The sequence below is a fragment of the Rattus norvegicus genome, chromosome 9, assembly GCF_036323735.1.
Source record: "Rattus norvegicus strain BN/NHsdMcwi chromosome 9, GRCr8, whole genome shotgun sequence".
Taxonomy (NCBI): domain Eukaryota; kingdom Metazoa; phylum Chordata; class Mammalia; order Rodentia; family Muridae; genus Rattus; species Rattus norvegicus.
Window position 1 is genome coordinate 22,981,409 of NC_086027.1, and position 15,508 is coordinate 22,996,916.

The following is a 15,508-nucleotide window of genomic DNA, read 5'->3' on the forward strand; positions in this document are numbered from 1 at the left end:
TCAAGGCTTACACCCATACCTTCTAGCTCAGACACCCTTCCCAGAGCTAGTGACACCACCGTGTCCTCCTGTCCCCATTCTTTCCCTTTCTCATCCTTGACGGCCCCTTCCCTCCCCACTTCCGTCGTTTCCCCTGGAAGCAGGCTCCACGAGGGGAGAGCTGTTGTGTCTGCTGGTCACTGTCAGCTGACCAGGCCCTGCTGCTCAGAATATCAGTGAGCCATCCTGGCCTTACTTCAGTCACTGTTAGTGACGAGTGGCACCAGGGGTCCATTTGTGCTGCACTGGTCCCACTTTCACATGACATTTCTGAGTCTTGATAGCCAGGAGACTCTTCCTGGTATCCAGGCAACCCTGGCCCCCTCTGAACATGCGTGCTTGGCGGTCCGGGTTGAGGCACCAAGTACTTTCCTACTAGGGTGAGTGGTCAGGTTACCGATGGGATGCTTAGGTCATGCCGGGGAAGGACACTTTTTCTTTTAAAAAAATTGTTTATTTTATATATATGAGTACACTGTAGCTGTCTTCAGACACACCAGAAGAGGGCATCAGATCCCATTACAGATGGCTATGAGCCACCATGTGGTTGCTGGGATTTGAACTCAGGACCTCTGGAAGAGCATCTAGTGTGCTCTAACCACTGAGCCATCTCTCCAGCCCCCACTTTTTTTTCTTTCTTTCTTTCTTTCTTTTTTTTTTTTTTTTTATGTCACATATTTGCAAAGGCCACAGAATCCAGAAAAAGGCAACAGGCTTGCTGCTGGTGGAGTTAAAAGCGACTGTGAGCCATATATGGCTGCTGGGAGCTCACCTTGGGCCTCCGGAAGCACAGACGGGCAGGCCACTCTTTTTCCCACAGACAGACTTTTCTAGGACTTCTAATGCTCTGTGAAACACTTTTTTAAAAAAATTGTTTTATGGGGTTGGGGATTTAGCTCCGCGGTAGAGCGCTTGCTTAGCAAGCGCAAGGCCCTGGGTTCGGTCCCCAGCTCCGAAAAAAAGAAAAAAAAATTGTTTTATTACTTTGCATGTATGAGTGTCTGTATACACGAGTGCCTACATGTATGTCTGTGTACCACATGTATTTCTGGTGCCTGATGGGGTGGGGAACCTCCATGTGGATGCTGGGAACCGAACCTGGGTCCCTTCTAGGAACAAGTGCTCTTAACCACTGAGCTGAGTCTGCAGCCGGTGAAACACTTTGAATGGGTGCTCCCAACCACAGCAGCCCAGGTCTTCCATTTGCTGGGGTTGCTGCCCCTCAATCCACACTTCTTCCTGCTCGCCTCTCAGTGGCCCTGGTGCCCTGCTTTGGCTCGGAGACCTGGCCTCCAGCCGCTGGTCCTCTGCTCCCGCCTCCGGGAAGATTATGTGGCTCCAGATGCTTGCCTGCCTTCTATTCCTCTGTGTCCTGGGTGGGCCTCGTCAGAGCTGGTTGAGTGCATAAGCTCGGGCTGTCCTGAGGGCAGCCTCCAGGTCAGCAGTGTGTCCAGTACCCTGGGCTATCACTGGAGAGCCCCAAGCCTTGCCTCCCATGTGGCTGCACACAGCTAGGGCCCAGGCCTCAGCTGTGAAGGTAGGTGTGGCACCCTACGGGGAGAGAATCAGAAGGGAAAAATTACGTGGAACAGCCCTCGATGCTGTTACCTACTTGGTGGACCCCTTGAGAATGCAGTCACCAGTCATCAACACCCTCTCTCGGGTGGGGCATCTGGTGAGGCAAAAAGGAACGGGCTGGACTGGGAATGCGCAGGGAAGGGATGAGCAACTGAGACTTGTTTGCAAGTAACTGGGGCCTTGAGGCAGGTGACTAAGGAATTCACAATGCCTTCTGGGAAGGGGAAGGGGTTATCTTTAGGGACGAGGAGAGATTGTTCTAGTCCCGTCATAGGTTATCTCCCTGTACCCTACATCTCCTGTCTGGAAGAACAAAAGAGGTAGAAACAGCTAGACAGGGGCCATTTCAGGTGGGTTCTTGGGACCCTCTTACCTGGGCCACCTGGCAGGCACACAGGACACTGCCAGTGGGCTGGGGGCTGAGCAGCAGCACGGACATGCTGGGGGCCTGTTTGCACAGCTGCCGCACGACCTTTACCAGCACCTGTATGAGGGTGACATAGTGACCCACCACTCCCCAGATGCCCAGGACCTCCCAGGCAGGACTTAGCCTTCTGCAGGTCCCAGGCAGGCCACTGCACGGCACTCACCGAGAGGGACTGGGCGGAGACAGTGTCCACAATCAGAGGCCCCTCCGAGTGCCGTTTCAACAGCTCCTGGGATTTCTCCGTAGCCTGTGGGGCCGAGGAGCAGCAGAGGGGCCGGAGTTGGATATTCCACTTCTGAACTGAGACCCAGCCTGACAGCCCCCGCCCTCCCATGCTCGCTCTCTCCATAAAGGCCATCAGTTCTGAGGAGAGGTGGTGGGCGGGGCTCTGCCTGGTGCGGCTGCTTTCTTGGGTTGCATCTGTGGCCTTCTGTGACTGCCTTGGCTCTTCTATTCTGTCACAGGGCCCTCTAGGTTGCTGAAGGTGAGAGGAGGAAGGCCAGATGGCACAGATGGACTGGGAGGGGATCAGGAGCCGGCAGTCAATGAGCAATTAAGGCTGATTGGCATTTCAGTCAGGAGGCTGTCTAATGGGAATGGTGGCGGGGAGGGGAGGGGTGCAGGGAGGGGAGGAGGTGTGGCAGGCAGAGGTGGGGAGTGGCTTGGTGATATGGGAGCACACGAAGTAGGATGCTGTCCCTGACTTCTATCCCAGTTCTGGAAGCTTCCAAGGGTGAGTGAGGTGATGTTTATGAGTGCCAGGCAGGGCTGACCTCCTCTTACCTGGCTCTTCTCCAGTTTCCGGATGGCGGTGTTGGCACGGCGCTGTAGCATCTTCAGTGTGGTCTGCTGCTCCTGCCGCTGCCACTGAGGTATCACAGCAGACTCTGTGAACTATGGTCAGAGCCGTGTGTCATTGCCCTTCTCCTGACTGACAGTACCAGGGCAGACACCATACCTACCCTGAAGACAAATGTCTGCGCAGCTGGGAGGCCAGGAGGGATGGGAAAGGTCAGGGAAGGGATAAGGAAGGAACACGGCTAGTGGAAGGCAGGGACTGGAGTGGTGAGGGTGTGGCCCCTGACCTCAATGAGACGTCCTATGTCCTTAGATAGCCGGTGAGCCTCCAGCAGGTCCCGGCTGCCCCGACTTAGCCGTTCGCTTGCCACTTCCACCTCCTGCGACAGGCTCTGGCCCACCTCTCGGGCCTACGGGAGGGGACAAGAAAACAAAGGCTTTAGACTTAGTCACCCCTCCTAGGACAGTGTCTCCTACCTCACTACAGTCTGGACCATATTAGAAATGTTTGCCAGTAGGGGCCTGACCGGAACCAGCAGCTAAATTAGCAGCTGCTAGCTGCTGGCAGAGACTCCGTCACCGCAGTGCCTGTATACGAATGCTGGCCGTACCACTGGGCACTGCTGAGCTTGGGCATCAGCCGTGGGTTCCCCTCAGCCCCTCAACATTCACAAGTCTCCAGGGATCCTTGTACTCTAACCTGTTGGGCCTGCTCCCCGGTGATGGCCAGTAGGCGAGTGATGCCTTTGACCAGCTGGCGATCCCCAATAATCACCAGGTCTCCCACAGCCCCAGTACTTAGCAGGTGCCTGGAAGGAAGTGAAGAAAAGGATGATAGTGGAGAAGTCTGAGCCCAAAGCTAAGGTTAAGGGAGGGTGAGGATCCAGGGCTCAGGGCTGCCCAAGAGTGACTCACGTCCCGCAGCACAGCTCCACCGAAGTCTGCAGTGCAGCTTGGGAGGCTGGTGCCAGTGCCTGGGCCACAGGAACCCCCACTGACACGACCCGAACGGGGTCTGGGTACACCTGAGGGGAAGGTGGCACAAGGGCTGTTAGGTACCTGTGAAGGCTGGGGAAGCATCCTGGGATGGCCGGCTTGCAGCTCACCTCATCCAGTGAGCGAAGGCCGGGGATACGGGCAGTGTGTGCCAGGGGCACTTCCTCCATGTATACAGGCTTATCCTGCCCCACAGCTTCCTGCACGTAGCTCTCTACTGTCCGTAGCTGCTCTGTGGTCAGTGGGGTCTGGGAGGGTGGGGACGCAGAGCAACAGGCACAGGTTAGGTAAGTGCTTTTGTCCATTAAAGGGTAGCTGATGTTCCCAGTGGGGACAAGGAAGGTGAGGAGTGGCTAGGGGTGAAGTAGTGTCCCGAGTAGAGGGGTCTTGCCGAGGTGAGGTTCCGAGGGACAGTGCAGTGGTACCGACCTACAGCCCAGGTCCTCAACACTAGTCAACCTACCTCCTGTCTGCCTTGCTGCATGTCGCCTCCCATAAAGCCTGTCTTTCTGTGTCCAGCTCACCTGCGTGGCCACATCAAAGCGCAGCCGCTCCGGGTTGAGATGGGAGCCCCGCTGTTCGGTGGTTGGTCCGAGCGTCTGCCGAAGTGCCCAGTTCAGCAGGTGGGTGGCTGTGTGCTTCACCATGCATCCCATTCGCCAGGCCTGGAACACTTTTGTCACCCAGGGTCCTGGGTAGAGGGCCTGGGGTGGGGAGGGACAGCGGCTGCAAGTCCCCAAGAGTAGTAGGGATAAGCGCCTTACCTTATCCACATAGAGCTGCACTCGGTCCCCGACTTGTAAGCACTCGGGAGCCATGGCCTCATGCAGGATGAAGCCTCCACAGACCTGAGCCCGGGCCACAGGGAACAACACATCCTGAGGAGAAGAGAGTCAAAGTGCCAGATGACTGATTGTGGTCATCCTTCGACTTGTGGCCTCACATCCACCTCCCATGGAAGTCATCCTCGGGGTGTCTGACACTCACCTGCTGCCCTGTACGAATGAGGTAGCCTCGGTCCGAAGCCTGACCCCCTTGTTCAGCATAGAAGTTGGTTCTGTCCAATAGGAGGCCACAGCGCTGGCCTTCTCCCACGGAGGCCACAGCTGTCCCAGTCTCTGAATACAGCTGTAATACCTGGGCCTCACAGAGGCCAAACTCTGCCCAGAGGCAGAAGGATACCAGTGTTAGGGTCTGGGAATGTGATGGGTCTGGGATTTGAGGAAAAGGCATCTGGCTTCAGAGGGTGAAGAAGGGTTTTCCGGATGAAGGAGGTAGTGACCCCTGCTGGCTACTTAGGGCAATGCAAGAGGCTGGTGGCTACCATTTCTCTCCTTCCCAGTCAAGGTCAGGTAAGCTTGTGCCTACCAGTCTGGGTCTAGGTTCTCACCATAATCCCCATTGGGGCGAAGAGAGTAGTTATATTTGGGGCTGTCATCAGTTGTGGGTATGCCTTGACGGTGCAGCTCCTCCAGTGCGTGGACATCAAGACACAATCCCTCCTCCTGAGCTGCCTCTGCCTGCTGGGCCCGGTGCTGCAGCAGGACAATAGTGTGTGTGTATGAGTGTGTGTGTGTGTGTGTGTGTGTGTGTGAGTGTGTGTGTGTGTGTTGATGGTGAGGGGGCATCAGATGTATGGAGAACTCCACAGGATGGGGATTGAGCCTTTGAGAGCCCTGTCTCTGTGGACCCGGCATAAGAATAAGACCTAAGGGTGTTTGCTGGCTTCTAGAGAGCTATCTTATGTGTCTACTAAACTAGACAGGACAGATGCCTCAGGGTCAGGTCTCTTTGCTCACAACCACCTGAGGACTCCCTCCCCTCAGCTTCTGTTTGGTCACTGGGGCTGATGTTTCTCTCCGTAGACTGAGCAGGGCTGTGGTTCTGTCCCCTCAGCGATAAGGGCAGAGGGAGGAATGGCTGGGTCACTGCCCGGTCCGTGGACTGTACCTGGGCTTCCTTCTGGGCTAGCTGCTCCAGGCCCGCAGTGTCCAGCTTCACCCCCTTCTCCTCCAACATTAGCTGCACCAGGTCCAGGGGGATCCCCAGATTCCCAGACAGTGACAGTGACCAGGCCACTTCGGCTGAGGAGAGAGAGCAGAAGTTTTGAGGATGAGAGCAGCAGATCAAAGGGAGGAGAAGGAAGAGAGCTGGCTCAGGCTTTTTCGGCCACACAGACCCCCTCCAGTGTGCGAGGAGCCATCTTGAAACTTTGAAACTTGGGTTCCAAGGTCAGATAAGGATGAGGGTAGCCCAGCACACTCCCAGGGCTCATGGCATTTTGGTGGCCTCAGTTTAAGCACGAAGCTGACTTTGGAAACAAGGGATGGGAGGTGGGGCTGGCTGGGTGGTTAGGAGACGGGTGGCAGAGCGGGTTCCTGCAATGGTCAGGTTTAAAGCAAGTGGGAGAAACTTCTGGCAGAAGTCAGGGCTGGGGGTGAGTCTGAAGCCCCAGCAGGCTGAAACCTCTGGCCTTTGCTCACACTGGTATGCCTGAGAATCCATTTGCTTTGGTTAGGCTCCCAACTCACCAGGGAACAAATCAGAAGGGCCCAAGCGCTTAACGGTGCGATCAATGATCCGACGGCCTCTCTGCAGGGAGGCCAGGAAGGCTGCCTCATCCTCTGACACCAGGTTGGCTATCTGAACCGAGGCAGAGCAGGGAGTGGGTCTGGGTTTCCTTGGAGACAGGCCAGGCTTCTCCCTACAGCTCTCCTCCTCCCATCCCCATGCCCCCACCCAACCTCCCAGATCAATACCTTGACTGAGTTCTTCTGAAGTTCTGGGTAAGCAGCTCCCTAGGGGTGTAGGAGAATTCGGAAGAGGTAAACAGTCCACCCTCCTCCATACTCCCGGTATCAGGGGACACCCGCCCAGGAGGCTCAGATGAGGCTTCGCAGGCAATAAGTGGAAGGGAACCCTGAGGTCAAAGATCCAGCATCCTGAAGCATCCTTGCGAGGTCTCCCTGCTTTTTGTGAGCAAGACTAGCTTTCCAGCCTGCTTGATGGGATGTAGGACTAGACGGTGAGGGTGGGTCACCACTGTTGCTCAGTGGTGAGCTCCCAAGGTTCAGAAGGTGTGCAGAAAGGAGGAGGCTCTGAACTTACCAATGTCGCCACCACCACTGGTACCAGGTTGCCCAGAAAGCCAGGTGGTGCCTGCAAGACCTCTGTGGAATAGCGCACAGCTCGACGGAGAATCCGACGAAGAACTAGCCTAGAGGGTTTCAGAGTGCAGGCATGAACCCCTGGCGTCAATTAGTCAGCAATACGGGGTGTGGGTTGCTTCCCCTAGTCCTTTTGAGCTCTTGACCTGATTTCACCTCCCCATTCCCTCCCTGGCAGCCCTGCCACTCCCGCAGCACCAGACTCACGGGGCGCCTGACATCCCCGGGGAGACGCCATCAGCAATGCAGACACTGAGCGTGCGGATGTGATCAGCTACAACTCGGTACGCTGTGTCTATTCGTCCCTCATCCGCTGCCCCTACGCGGCCAGAGTACGGGGGAACCCTGCAGCTCTGTAAAGCAGGAGAGCGGCCATAGCTGTTGGGTCTGCCTGACCCGGCCCAGGTAAATGCCTGTTCTCAGCCATAAAATCCCCCGAATCCTGTAGGACACAGTCTAAGAGTGGAGTCCTGTGCGGATTCTGGGCTAGGAACTATTAAAAGGGCTGAGAAAGGAGAAGGCCCCTAGCTTAGGATCTGGTTTGTACTTCCTGTTGGCTGAGCGTCAAGAAACTAAAGGACAGTTGGTAAAAAACGAAGCCACCTAGAGATGGCACTTGTGTTTGTAAAGACGTTTCAAACAAAGTGACACACGAGGGGCTGGAGAGATGGTGGGATGGTGAAGAGTGCTTGCTGCTCTTCCTGAGGGCCCGACTTTGGTTCCCAGCACCCACACCAAGTGGTTCACAACTACCTGTGACTCCAGTTAATATGATGCCTTCTTCTGGTCTCTGTGGGTACACACATACACATGACACACATAAACACACACACATACACATACCACACACATACACAAACACACCACACACATACACACACACATACCACACACATACACAAACACACCACACACACACAAACACACAGAGGACACACACTCACAAACATACCACACACACAAACACACAGAGGACACACACACAAACACACCACATACACACAAACACACAGAGGACACACACTCACAAACATACCACACACACAAACACAAAGAGGACACACACACGAACACACCACACACACACACATACACACTCACTCAAAGGACACACACTCACAAACACACCACACACACAAACACATACACACGACACACACATACACATACACATACACAGAGGACACACACTCACAAACACACCATACACACAAAAACATAACACACACAATACACATACACACACACACAGAGGACACACATATAGAGGACACACACACATACGACACACACACACATGACATACACAGACATAGCTCTATATCTTTTTTTATTTGAGCCTCTGTACCAAGCATAAAGGTTTTGGATTAGGGGCGATAGTCAAGCCACACCCACCTGCAGCAACCTCTTCCTTACAGCCACCCTCAAGAAAATGGCAAACCCTCTACCAAAAGCCATCTCTACCTCCCCTAGCACACCAGACTCGTCGTGTGCCTAGATTCCAGGAAAATGGCAGGTGCCGCTCTTAACTCCCCAATCCGACTACAGGCTCAGGACACCAGACTCAGGACACCGAGGGCTAACAGAATAGTGGGTGCAGTCAGGTAGAAGTGCCTTCATCACGTCCCGACATTCTCCGAGAAGCATTCTCCTTCTCTGGGATGAAGGCCCATGCTGTGGACTACTTATCAACAACATGGCACAAAGACCTTCTAAGACCTCTTAAGAAAGGACCACCACTCGGCCTTGGTGTTGGGGCCTGAACTCTCTTCAGAATCCTGCCATGCTTCTGTCTGTAAAGTTAATAAATCTTCTAATAATTTTTTTACCCTAATAGAGGATCTGCCTCAGTGTCTGCTTGAGCTCCAAGCCCAGAACCTTTCTTAAGGATAGACACATGCACATTTTGAATGGATGAGGGGAAGAATGAGGGGTAACATCAGGTCGCAGTACACTTGATACCCTAGGATCCTTGGTCTGTACTGTCCCCACATGTTGGGAATGCTCTTGAGTTCTCAACAACACCAGAGGGTGGAGGAACTGGGGAGATGGTTCAGCTGGTACAGTGTTTACCTCACCAGCACGAGGACCCGACTTTGACCTCTACAACCCATGTACAATTGCTGGCCCAGTGGCATATGATTCTAATGCCAATGCTACACACACACACACACACGCACGTGCACACATGCACACCGGAAAGCTAAAAAATAATGGGGCTGGGGTTGGGGATTTAGCTCAGTGGTAGAGCGCTTGCCTAGGAAGCACAAGGCCCTGGGTTCGATCCCCAGCTCCGAAAAAAAGAACCAAAAAAAAAAAAAAAAAAAATGGGGCTGAGGCAGAGGGGGTGCTCACCTGGTGTATAGCATCAAGCAGTGGAGAAAAGAGGTCGGTGTCGTAGGTGGAATGCTTGCCCTGCAGTACAGCCACCAGTCTTTCCAGGCCCATTCCTGTGTCCACATGTTGCTGTGGCAGCAGATGCAGGCTTCCGTCTGCCTCTCTGGCCAGGAAAAGTGTGCAAGGTGAGGCCAACTGGGTCTGGCAGGTCTGAGGCAGGTGGTCAACTTCAGCAGAAACCTGACAACCCAGGGGCTGAGAGAGGCAGGTACCCCCGCTCCCCTGCTCAAATGTAGATGATGAAGACCTTGGGTCCTCTCTTTTCTCAAAAAGGAGAAAGGCCTTGCTTGGGCCCTTGTCTGCACCTAGACATGCCCACTAAGATAGATTCTTTGTCTTTAGAGAGATCTGTAAGATACGTTAGAAGAAAATCATAGCAATCACCAAGCTCAACTCCATGATGTGACAGGAGGCCAGAGAACATCAGTAATGAGTGAAGGATGTCACAGTCAAGGAGGAGAATTAGATCAGTTTCTCTTTTTGACTAGCAACTAGTGGTAGTGACGGCCACCATTACCTGTAGTGTTGCATGAAGACCAGATTCCATAGCTCAACCAGCTGGGGGGGTCCCATTCCACCAGCCAGATCGTAATGGATCTCGGTACAAGGCCCACAAGGTCCGGTGTCTCCCATCTCCCAGAAGTTCTCTTGCAGTCCGAACGAGAGCACACGGCTGGCAGGTACCCTGGGGAGAAAGTCATGTAAGTGGTGGGAGACTGGCATGGTCAGAGGCTGGGATAGCCTCTCACCCAAGTCCAGGTTAGGAAGAGGGTCCTAGGGCTGAGCATAGCATGCTGGGACATGCCAAAGTCATGAGGGCTTGTACAGATAGGTCTGTTTTCTACTCTTCCTATTGCCAGGGGACAGAAGAAGGGGCCTGACTTACCCCAAGCTGAGCCAGATGTCTCTGGTCTCCAGGTCTGGGTCCAACCCTGTCTTGGAGTCACCACTGAAATAGGAGACCCATAACCTGTCCTCAGGGATCCCATAGACTTGAGTCAGCAGTTCCCAGGCCATGCTACATGCTTCTTTCTGCAGGGAAACCCACCATGGGGGTGGAGAGATGAGACGATCTGGCCACCCAAGTTCATGAGAATAAGACAAAACCATTCCCACTACCCACCCTAGCTTCAATGTCAGACCATGTCCACTTCTGCCTTGAGGCTTTTCTTACCCAGAAAGTGTGCCCATCGTTACAGACCTACCTTCTTTCCAGACCCAGATGAATTCTATCTTCTCCATAAACCTCTCCACCCAGCCACCCTGACCTGGGGACTTTAGGTCCAGTGACTCCAGTGGCGATCTCAGCACAGCTGTCTGGCTATCTGTTCAGCTAACTTTTAAATGGCCATTAGGCAGGAGACAGTCCCTTCCCTCAGTCAGGGAAGTGAGGCATATTCCTTCACATTGGACGTTGTGTGTGTGTGTGTGTGCGCGCATGTGCATGTGTGTGTGCACTCCTGTAACATGTGGGCATTCACCTGTGAAAGTTAAAGGACAGCTGTGGGTGTCTGTACTTAGGAACTAATTTTTGTTTGAAACAGGGTCTCTCATTAGCTTGGAACCTTGTCTGTAGGCTAGACGAGCTTGTCTGTGAACTTCCAAGGATCCTCCAGAATCACAGACACAGACTTTCGGGCTGCACTTTAAATGCAAGTTCTGGGAACCACAAGCACTTTACCAACCAAGTCATCTTTCTCCCCTATAACACAGCCTAGCACCTGGCCACAATGTCCAGTATTCGGGGTTCAAAGGCTTTAAGTCTAGAGTTCCCCGGAAACTCACCTTAAAATATTCACCCCCAAAAGCCCAGTTGCCAAGCATCTCAAAAAAAGTATGATGAGAGAGATCACGGCCCACATCTTCCAGGTCGTTATGGCGTCCTCCAGCCCTGACACATTTCTGGCTGTTAGCTACTCGTCGGAAGCCTGCCATCTCGCTTCGTGGATCCACCGTGCCCAGGAAGATGGGCTTGAACTGGAAGCACAAAAGTAAGGAAGGGGGATTAAACTGGGGAGTGGATGCAGATGGCTGTTGAAACTCAACACTATTTGTGACTCCAAGGGTACAATGTGGTCTTGGATATGGGAACCCCAAGGAGCTCAGGCAGCCGTTTCTAGTGTATGTGAAGCAAAGAAGAGGAAAATGAACCTAAACCAGACACTTCTTCCTAGTAAAAAGTAGTAAAATTTACCTAGCAGGAGTGCAATAAATGTCTATTTAATAAATGAATTCTATTTATTTAAATAGTTTTCCACTCGAAGCCCGTCCCTCAGGGCCTCACACCTGTTATCCGAGGATAATAAACTTAATTTCTCCCAACAAGTTTCCAAGCTAATTCCCCAAACCTAACCAGGCTCCCAACCACTTTACCCAGTCCCTCTTCCACTCTGAGTTCCGCCCCTCACTTTTTTGGTCCAATCTTGAAAGCACTTTTCTCAGGCTGACCCCTCGAGCTCCGCCCCCGATCGGTGTGGCCCCGCCCCGACCTGGTTCATGCCTGCGTTGACGAAAAGCAGGCTGGGGTCGCCGCGCGGCCTCACGGAAGCGGAGGGCACGAGCCGGTGGCCGTGGCGATCTCGGAAGAAGCTCAGGAAGGCGTCCCGCACGGCCGCTCCGTGGGGTGGGTGGGGCTCGGTTGAGAACCGCTGCCATGGGCACGACCTCCCAATGGCTCGCCGCAGCCTCCCGGCCGCAGCAGCCACTGACGCCGCCATTTTAGCTCCGGGCAACGGCTTCGCGGGGTCAAAGAGTGACGTGCGAAAGGACGCCTAGGTTTCCTACAGCGGCCCCTGGCGGGTGGAAGACTTAGGGGGCAAGTCTCAGCTTCTGGTGGAAGTGGTCGCGCAAGAAGGGGACTACCCCTGGCTAGCGGTTCAGCATACGACTTTGCACACAGTAGACCCTTAGTTCATCCAGGATTAAACCGATAATCATAAAAAAAGATCATTATGTGGTAGGCTTTATTTTGAACGTTAGTAGCAAGATTAACACCACAATGCCTCTGCCTCCAAAATCTGTATTCTGGCAGTAAGGGTTGTTGTGTTATTGATTTTGTGGGGGTTGCATATGAACAGGTGTGGGTGCAATTCCGTGCGTGGGCGTGTGGTTTGCGCTGGTCCAGGCTGAAGAGTGCCAAGGGATCGTGAGTATTCAAGAGGTGGTCAACAAGTACAGAACCTTGCATAAGTGCCAGGCACTGCTCTAAGACCTTGCCAGGTCCTCTTCTGCCCTCGGCTTGCAGAGAGCCACTTTGTCCTTAGGGACTGACGCAGGTTCTTTGGAATTGGAGTCTGGTGGAAACACCGACGCCAGACTGCATCTGCTCCATTATTAATTGCTTAATGACATTTGGTCTTTTAATTTGCTTGGGGATGAGAGAATCCAGGTCGCCAGGTCAGGACAAAGTTGTTGGCTGAAAGCTGTGAGGTTGGCTTTCCATAAGCCTCCCAGTACCCTGAGGTTTTGTGTTTTGCTGAGAGAAAAGAGATATCTGTCCTGGCAGGCCCATCCCCTTGACTTCCTGTCCATGGTAATAGCAGTAACCAAGAAGCCCGCAGACCTTGTGGGTACAGCTAGACAGCTTAGGGGCTTCTCATGATGACCTTGCTTGACCTTTAGTCTGGGAAATTTAGCAGATCTGGGGAGAGAAAGGGATTTGCCAAGTTAAAGACCCAGTAGAGCAGTGGTTCTCAACCTGTGGGTTGTGACCTGGGACATCAGTTATTTACATCACGATTCGTAACAGTAGCAAAATTGCAGTTATGAGGTAGCAATGAAAATAATTCTATGGTTAGGGCTCACCACAACACGAGGAACTGTATTAAAGGGCTGAGGCAGTAGGAAGGTTGAGAACCATTGCACTAGAGGTCACTGGGGTCGGAAAGACAGCCTTGGCCACCCCGGGGGCTCTTGGCCATCCGTCTTTGTGTGTTATTTGGGTCTTTTGAAGCACGGCTTCTTTTCAGGGAACACATAGTCTATTTTGGACTGGAGTTTCTATAGCAATAGTGAATTCTGACGAGCCTGTAATCTCTCCCATGATCCTCTGTTCTCTTTTTCCAAGTAGGTTAAAGGTGTTGTTCTGCCCATTTTGCCTTCCTCCAGTGTTTTCGGAACAGAAACCTGAAGCCAGATGGGGATTTCTGAGATTGGTGACCTTGAGAAAATATTGTGAGATTTGTTGACTGTGATGAGACCGTTTTCCCAGAGAGAGGAGATCCTCAGTCCGCACTGACTTTACCCACAGCCCTCGTATTGTAGTAGTGAACCCGTACTTTAGACTAACCTGAATGTGCACCACGAGTTGCACAGTAGCTTTCACATTTAATCCCAGCACTTGGGAAGCAGAGGCAGAGGGTGTCTCTGTGATGGGGGCAGGACAGCCAGGGCCACACAGAGAGACCCTGTCTCAAAAACTGTAGCTTTATTGGTTAATATAAAAAAAAAAATCAGAAGGAGGCCATGACTCCTCCTATGTATGGTGGGGCTTTATTACAGATTTGAAGGAAAGCACGGCCAGAGGCAGCCGCATTTGGGAAAGTCCAGGGTGAACATGACCCTAGGCCCAGCCGTGTGAGGAGGGATGGGAGTGGAGAGGGGAGAGGCCAGGAGGGTAAAAGGCAGACAAAAGGACTGGGTAATGGAAATGGCTGGATTATATAGGGGAGGGCAGTTGGGGGAAGGGCAGCCCAGTTACTGGGCTGGAGAAGTTTAGGTTAGAGGGCAGGGTATGCTAGCCATATTCTGTAACAGGTAAGGGACTTAGTGATGCTGGGAGAACCTGGTGGTCAGGTCCACTTTGATATGTTAACTGGGCTCCTTAGCTAGTTAGCTCTTTGTCCTGGCTCTGAGAGCTAACAGCTGGGCCTTGCCTGGCATCTATGAGGCCCTGGTTCATCCGTCAGCACTACATAAACTGGTCTTTGTGACAAGCGCCTGTAACCCCTGCCCTCTAGATGAGGATGCAGGAGAATGGGAAGTACAAGGTCACCTTCAGCTAAATCTGTTTAGCTCAAGGCCAGCCAGGGAGAACTATCCTCTTTCTAGAAGCCAACGAAAAATGATTTTGTTGAAATAAAAGTTAAAAGACTAGGGTGACAGTGTAGTTGGCAAAGTGCTGGTCCTGCAACTTTGAAGATCTGAGTTCAATTCCCCAGTTGGGCCTGTATAGCTTTTCAGGGTTCCTGCATTGAGATGAGAAGCAGATGCATGCATTCCTGGAAAGAGCCCACGGGCCAGCCAGAGTGACGACTGTGGTATTGCAGTAGTTGTGATGACCAGCAAATCTATTGCATCAGAAGTGAGAGGTGAGGACCAACGCCCTAGGTTGTCCTCACACCTCCACACTGGTTCCTGTGTATTCATCACATACACAGGAAAAGCCACACATCACAGTTCACCCACAGGAAGTGAACAAAGCTTTTAGCATGTTCACGGCCAGTTCTAAGATCACCTGGAGAACACCGGGACTACCTTAGAAACCAATCTTGCGTTCTTTGATCCTTACTCCCCAGTCCTTTGGTCCCTCCTAGCCTCAGGGAACCATTGGTCAGTTTTTCTTTGTATTTAGATTTGCCTATGGTGGAATTTCTACTAATAGCTTCAATTATATGTGACCTTTAATGGATGGCTTTTTTTTTTTTTTTTTTGGTTCTTTTTTTTCGGAGCTGGGGACCGAACCCAGGGCCTTGCGCTTCCTAGGCAAGCGCTCTACCACTGAGCTAAATCCCCAACCCCCGGATGGCTTCTTTCTTATTTTAAAAATTGCAGGTTGCAGGTGCACATGTGTGTGTGTGTGTGTGTGTGTGTGTGTGTGTGTGAGAGAGAGAGAGAGAGAGAGAGAGAGAGAGAGAGAGAGAGAGTGAGTGTGTGTGTGTGTTTGTGCAGGTGCTTGGAGAGGTCAGAGGTGTTGAATTCCCCAGGACCTGGAGGAGCTACAGGCAGTCATGAGCCCCGTGATGTGGGTGCTGGCAACAGAATTCTGGTCTTCTGGAAGACGCATGTGTAAAGGCTAAAGTTAACCTGCAAGCCCACTTTCCCAAGGAGAGATGGCTTCCTAGAATGCTAGGCCTGTTGATCATGTAAGGTAACAAGCTACATTTTC

At 52.6% G+C, this 15,508-nt stretch overlaps 1 protein-coding gene and 1 long non-coding RNA gene across 11 annotated transcripts; one reads left to right on the forward strand and one right to left on the reverse strand.

The window, feature by feature from the left end:
• Positions 1–471: 471 nt before the first annotated feature.
• Aars2 (alanyl-tRNA synthetase 2, mitochondrial) lies at positions 472–12,128 on the reverse strand. Of its 3 annotated transcripts, none has more exons than XM_006244515.5 (22): positions 11,892–12,119; positions 11,188–11,379; positions 10,289–10,434; positions 9,920–10,087; positions 9,361–9,505; positions 7,213–7,358; positions 6,947–7,055; positions 6,598–6,636; positions 6,370–6,481; positions 5,789–5,922; positions 5,229–5,373; positions 4,826–4,998; positions 4,603–4,716; positions 4,363–4,503; positions 3,949–4,086; positions 3,758–3,867; positions 3,543–3,651; positions 3,130–3,252; positions 2,828–2,938; positions 2,208–2,291; positions 1,991–2,101; positions 472–1,590 (listed from the first exon to the last, which is right to left on the reverse strand). In XM_006244515.5, the coding sequence occupies exons 1-22, from the start codon at positions 12,117–12,119 to the stop codon at positions 1,426–1,428; spliced, it is 2,943 nt and encodes a 980-aa protein (XP_006244577.1). In that variant the 3' UTR covers positions 472–1,425. The 3 variants fall into 3 exon arrangements, with proteins under 3 accessions (XP_006244577.1, XP_006244575.1, NP_001100361.1); XM_006244513.5 differs by having other exon boundaries at positions 2,208–2,522; NM_001106891.1 differs by having other exon boundaries at positions 1,070–1,590; positions 6,583–6,636; positions 11,892–12,128.
• LOC108351892 (uncharacterized) lies at positions 2,519–12,346 on the forward strand. Of its 8 annotated transcripts, XR_005489465.2 has the most exons (7): positions 2,519–2,916; positions 4,358–4,461; positions 4,616–4,846; positions 5,861–6,069; positions 6,357–6,472; positions 7,184–7,410; positions 8,554–12,346. It is a non-coding gene; the product is annotated as an uncharacterized LOC108351892 (long non-coding RNA). The 8 variants fall into 8 exon arrangements; XR_005489464.2 differs by having other exon boundaries at positions 4,616–6,069; XR_010054945.1 differs by lacking the exon at positions 5,861–6,069 and having other exon boundaries at positions 8,424–12,346.
• The last annotated feature ends 3,162 nt before the right edge of the window (positions 12,347–15,508 follow it).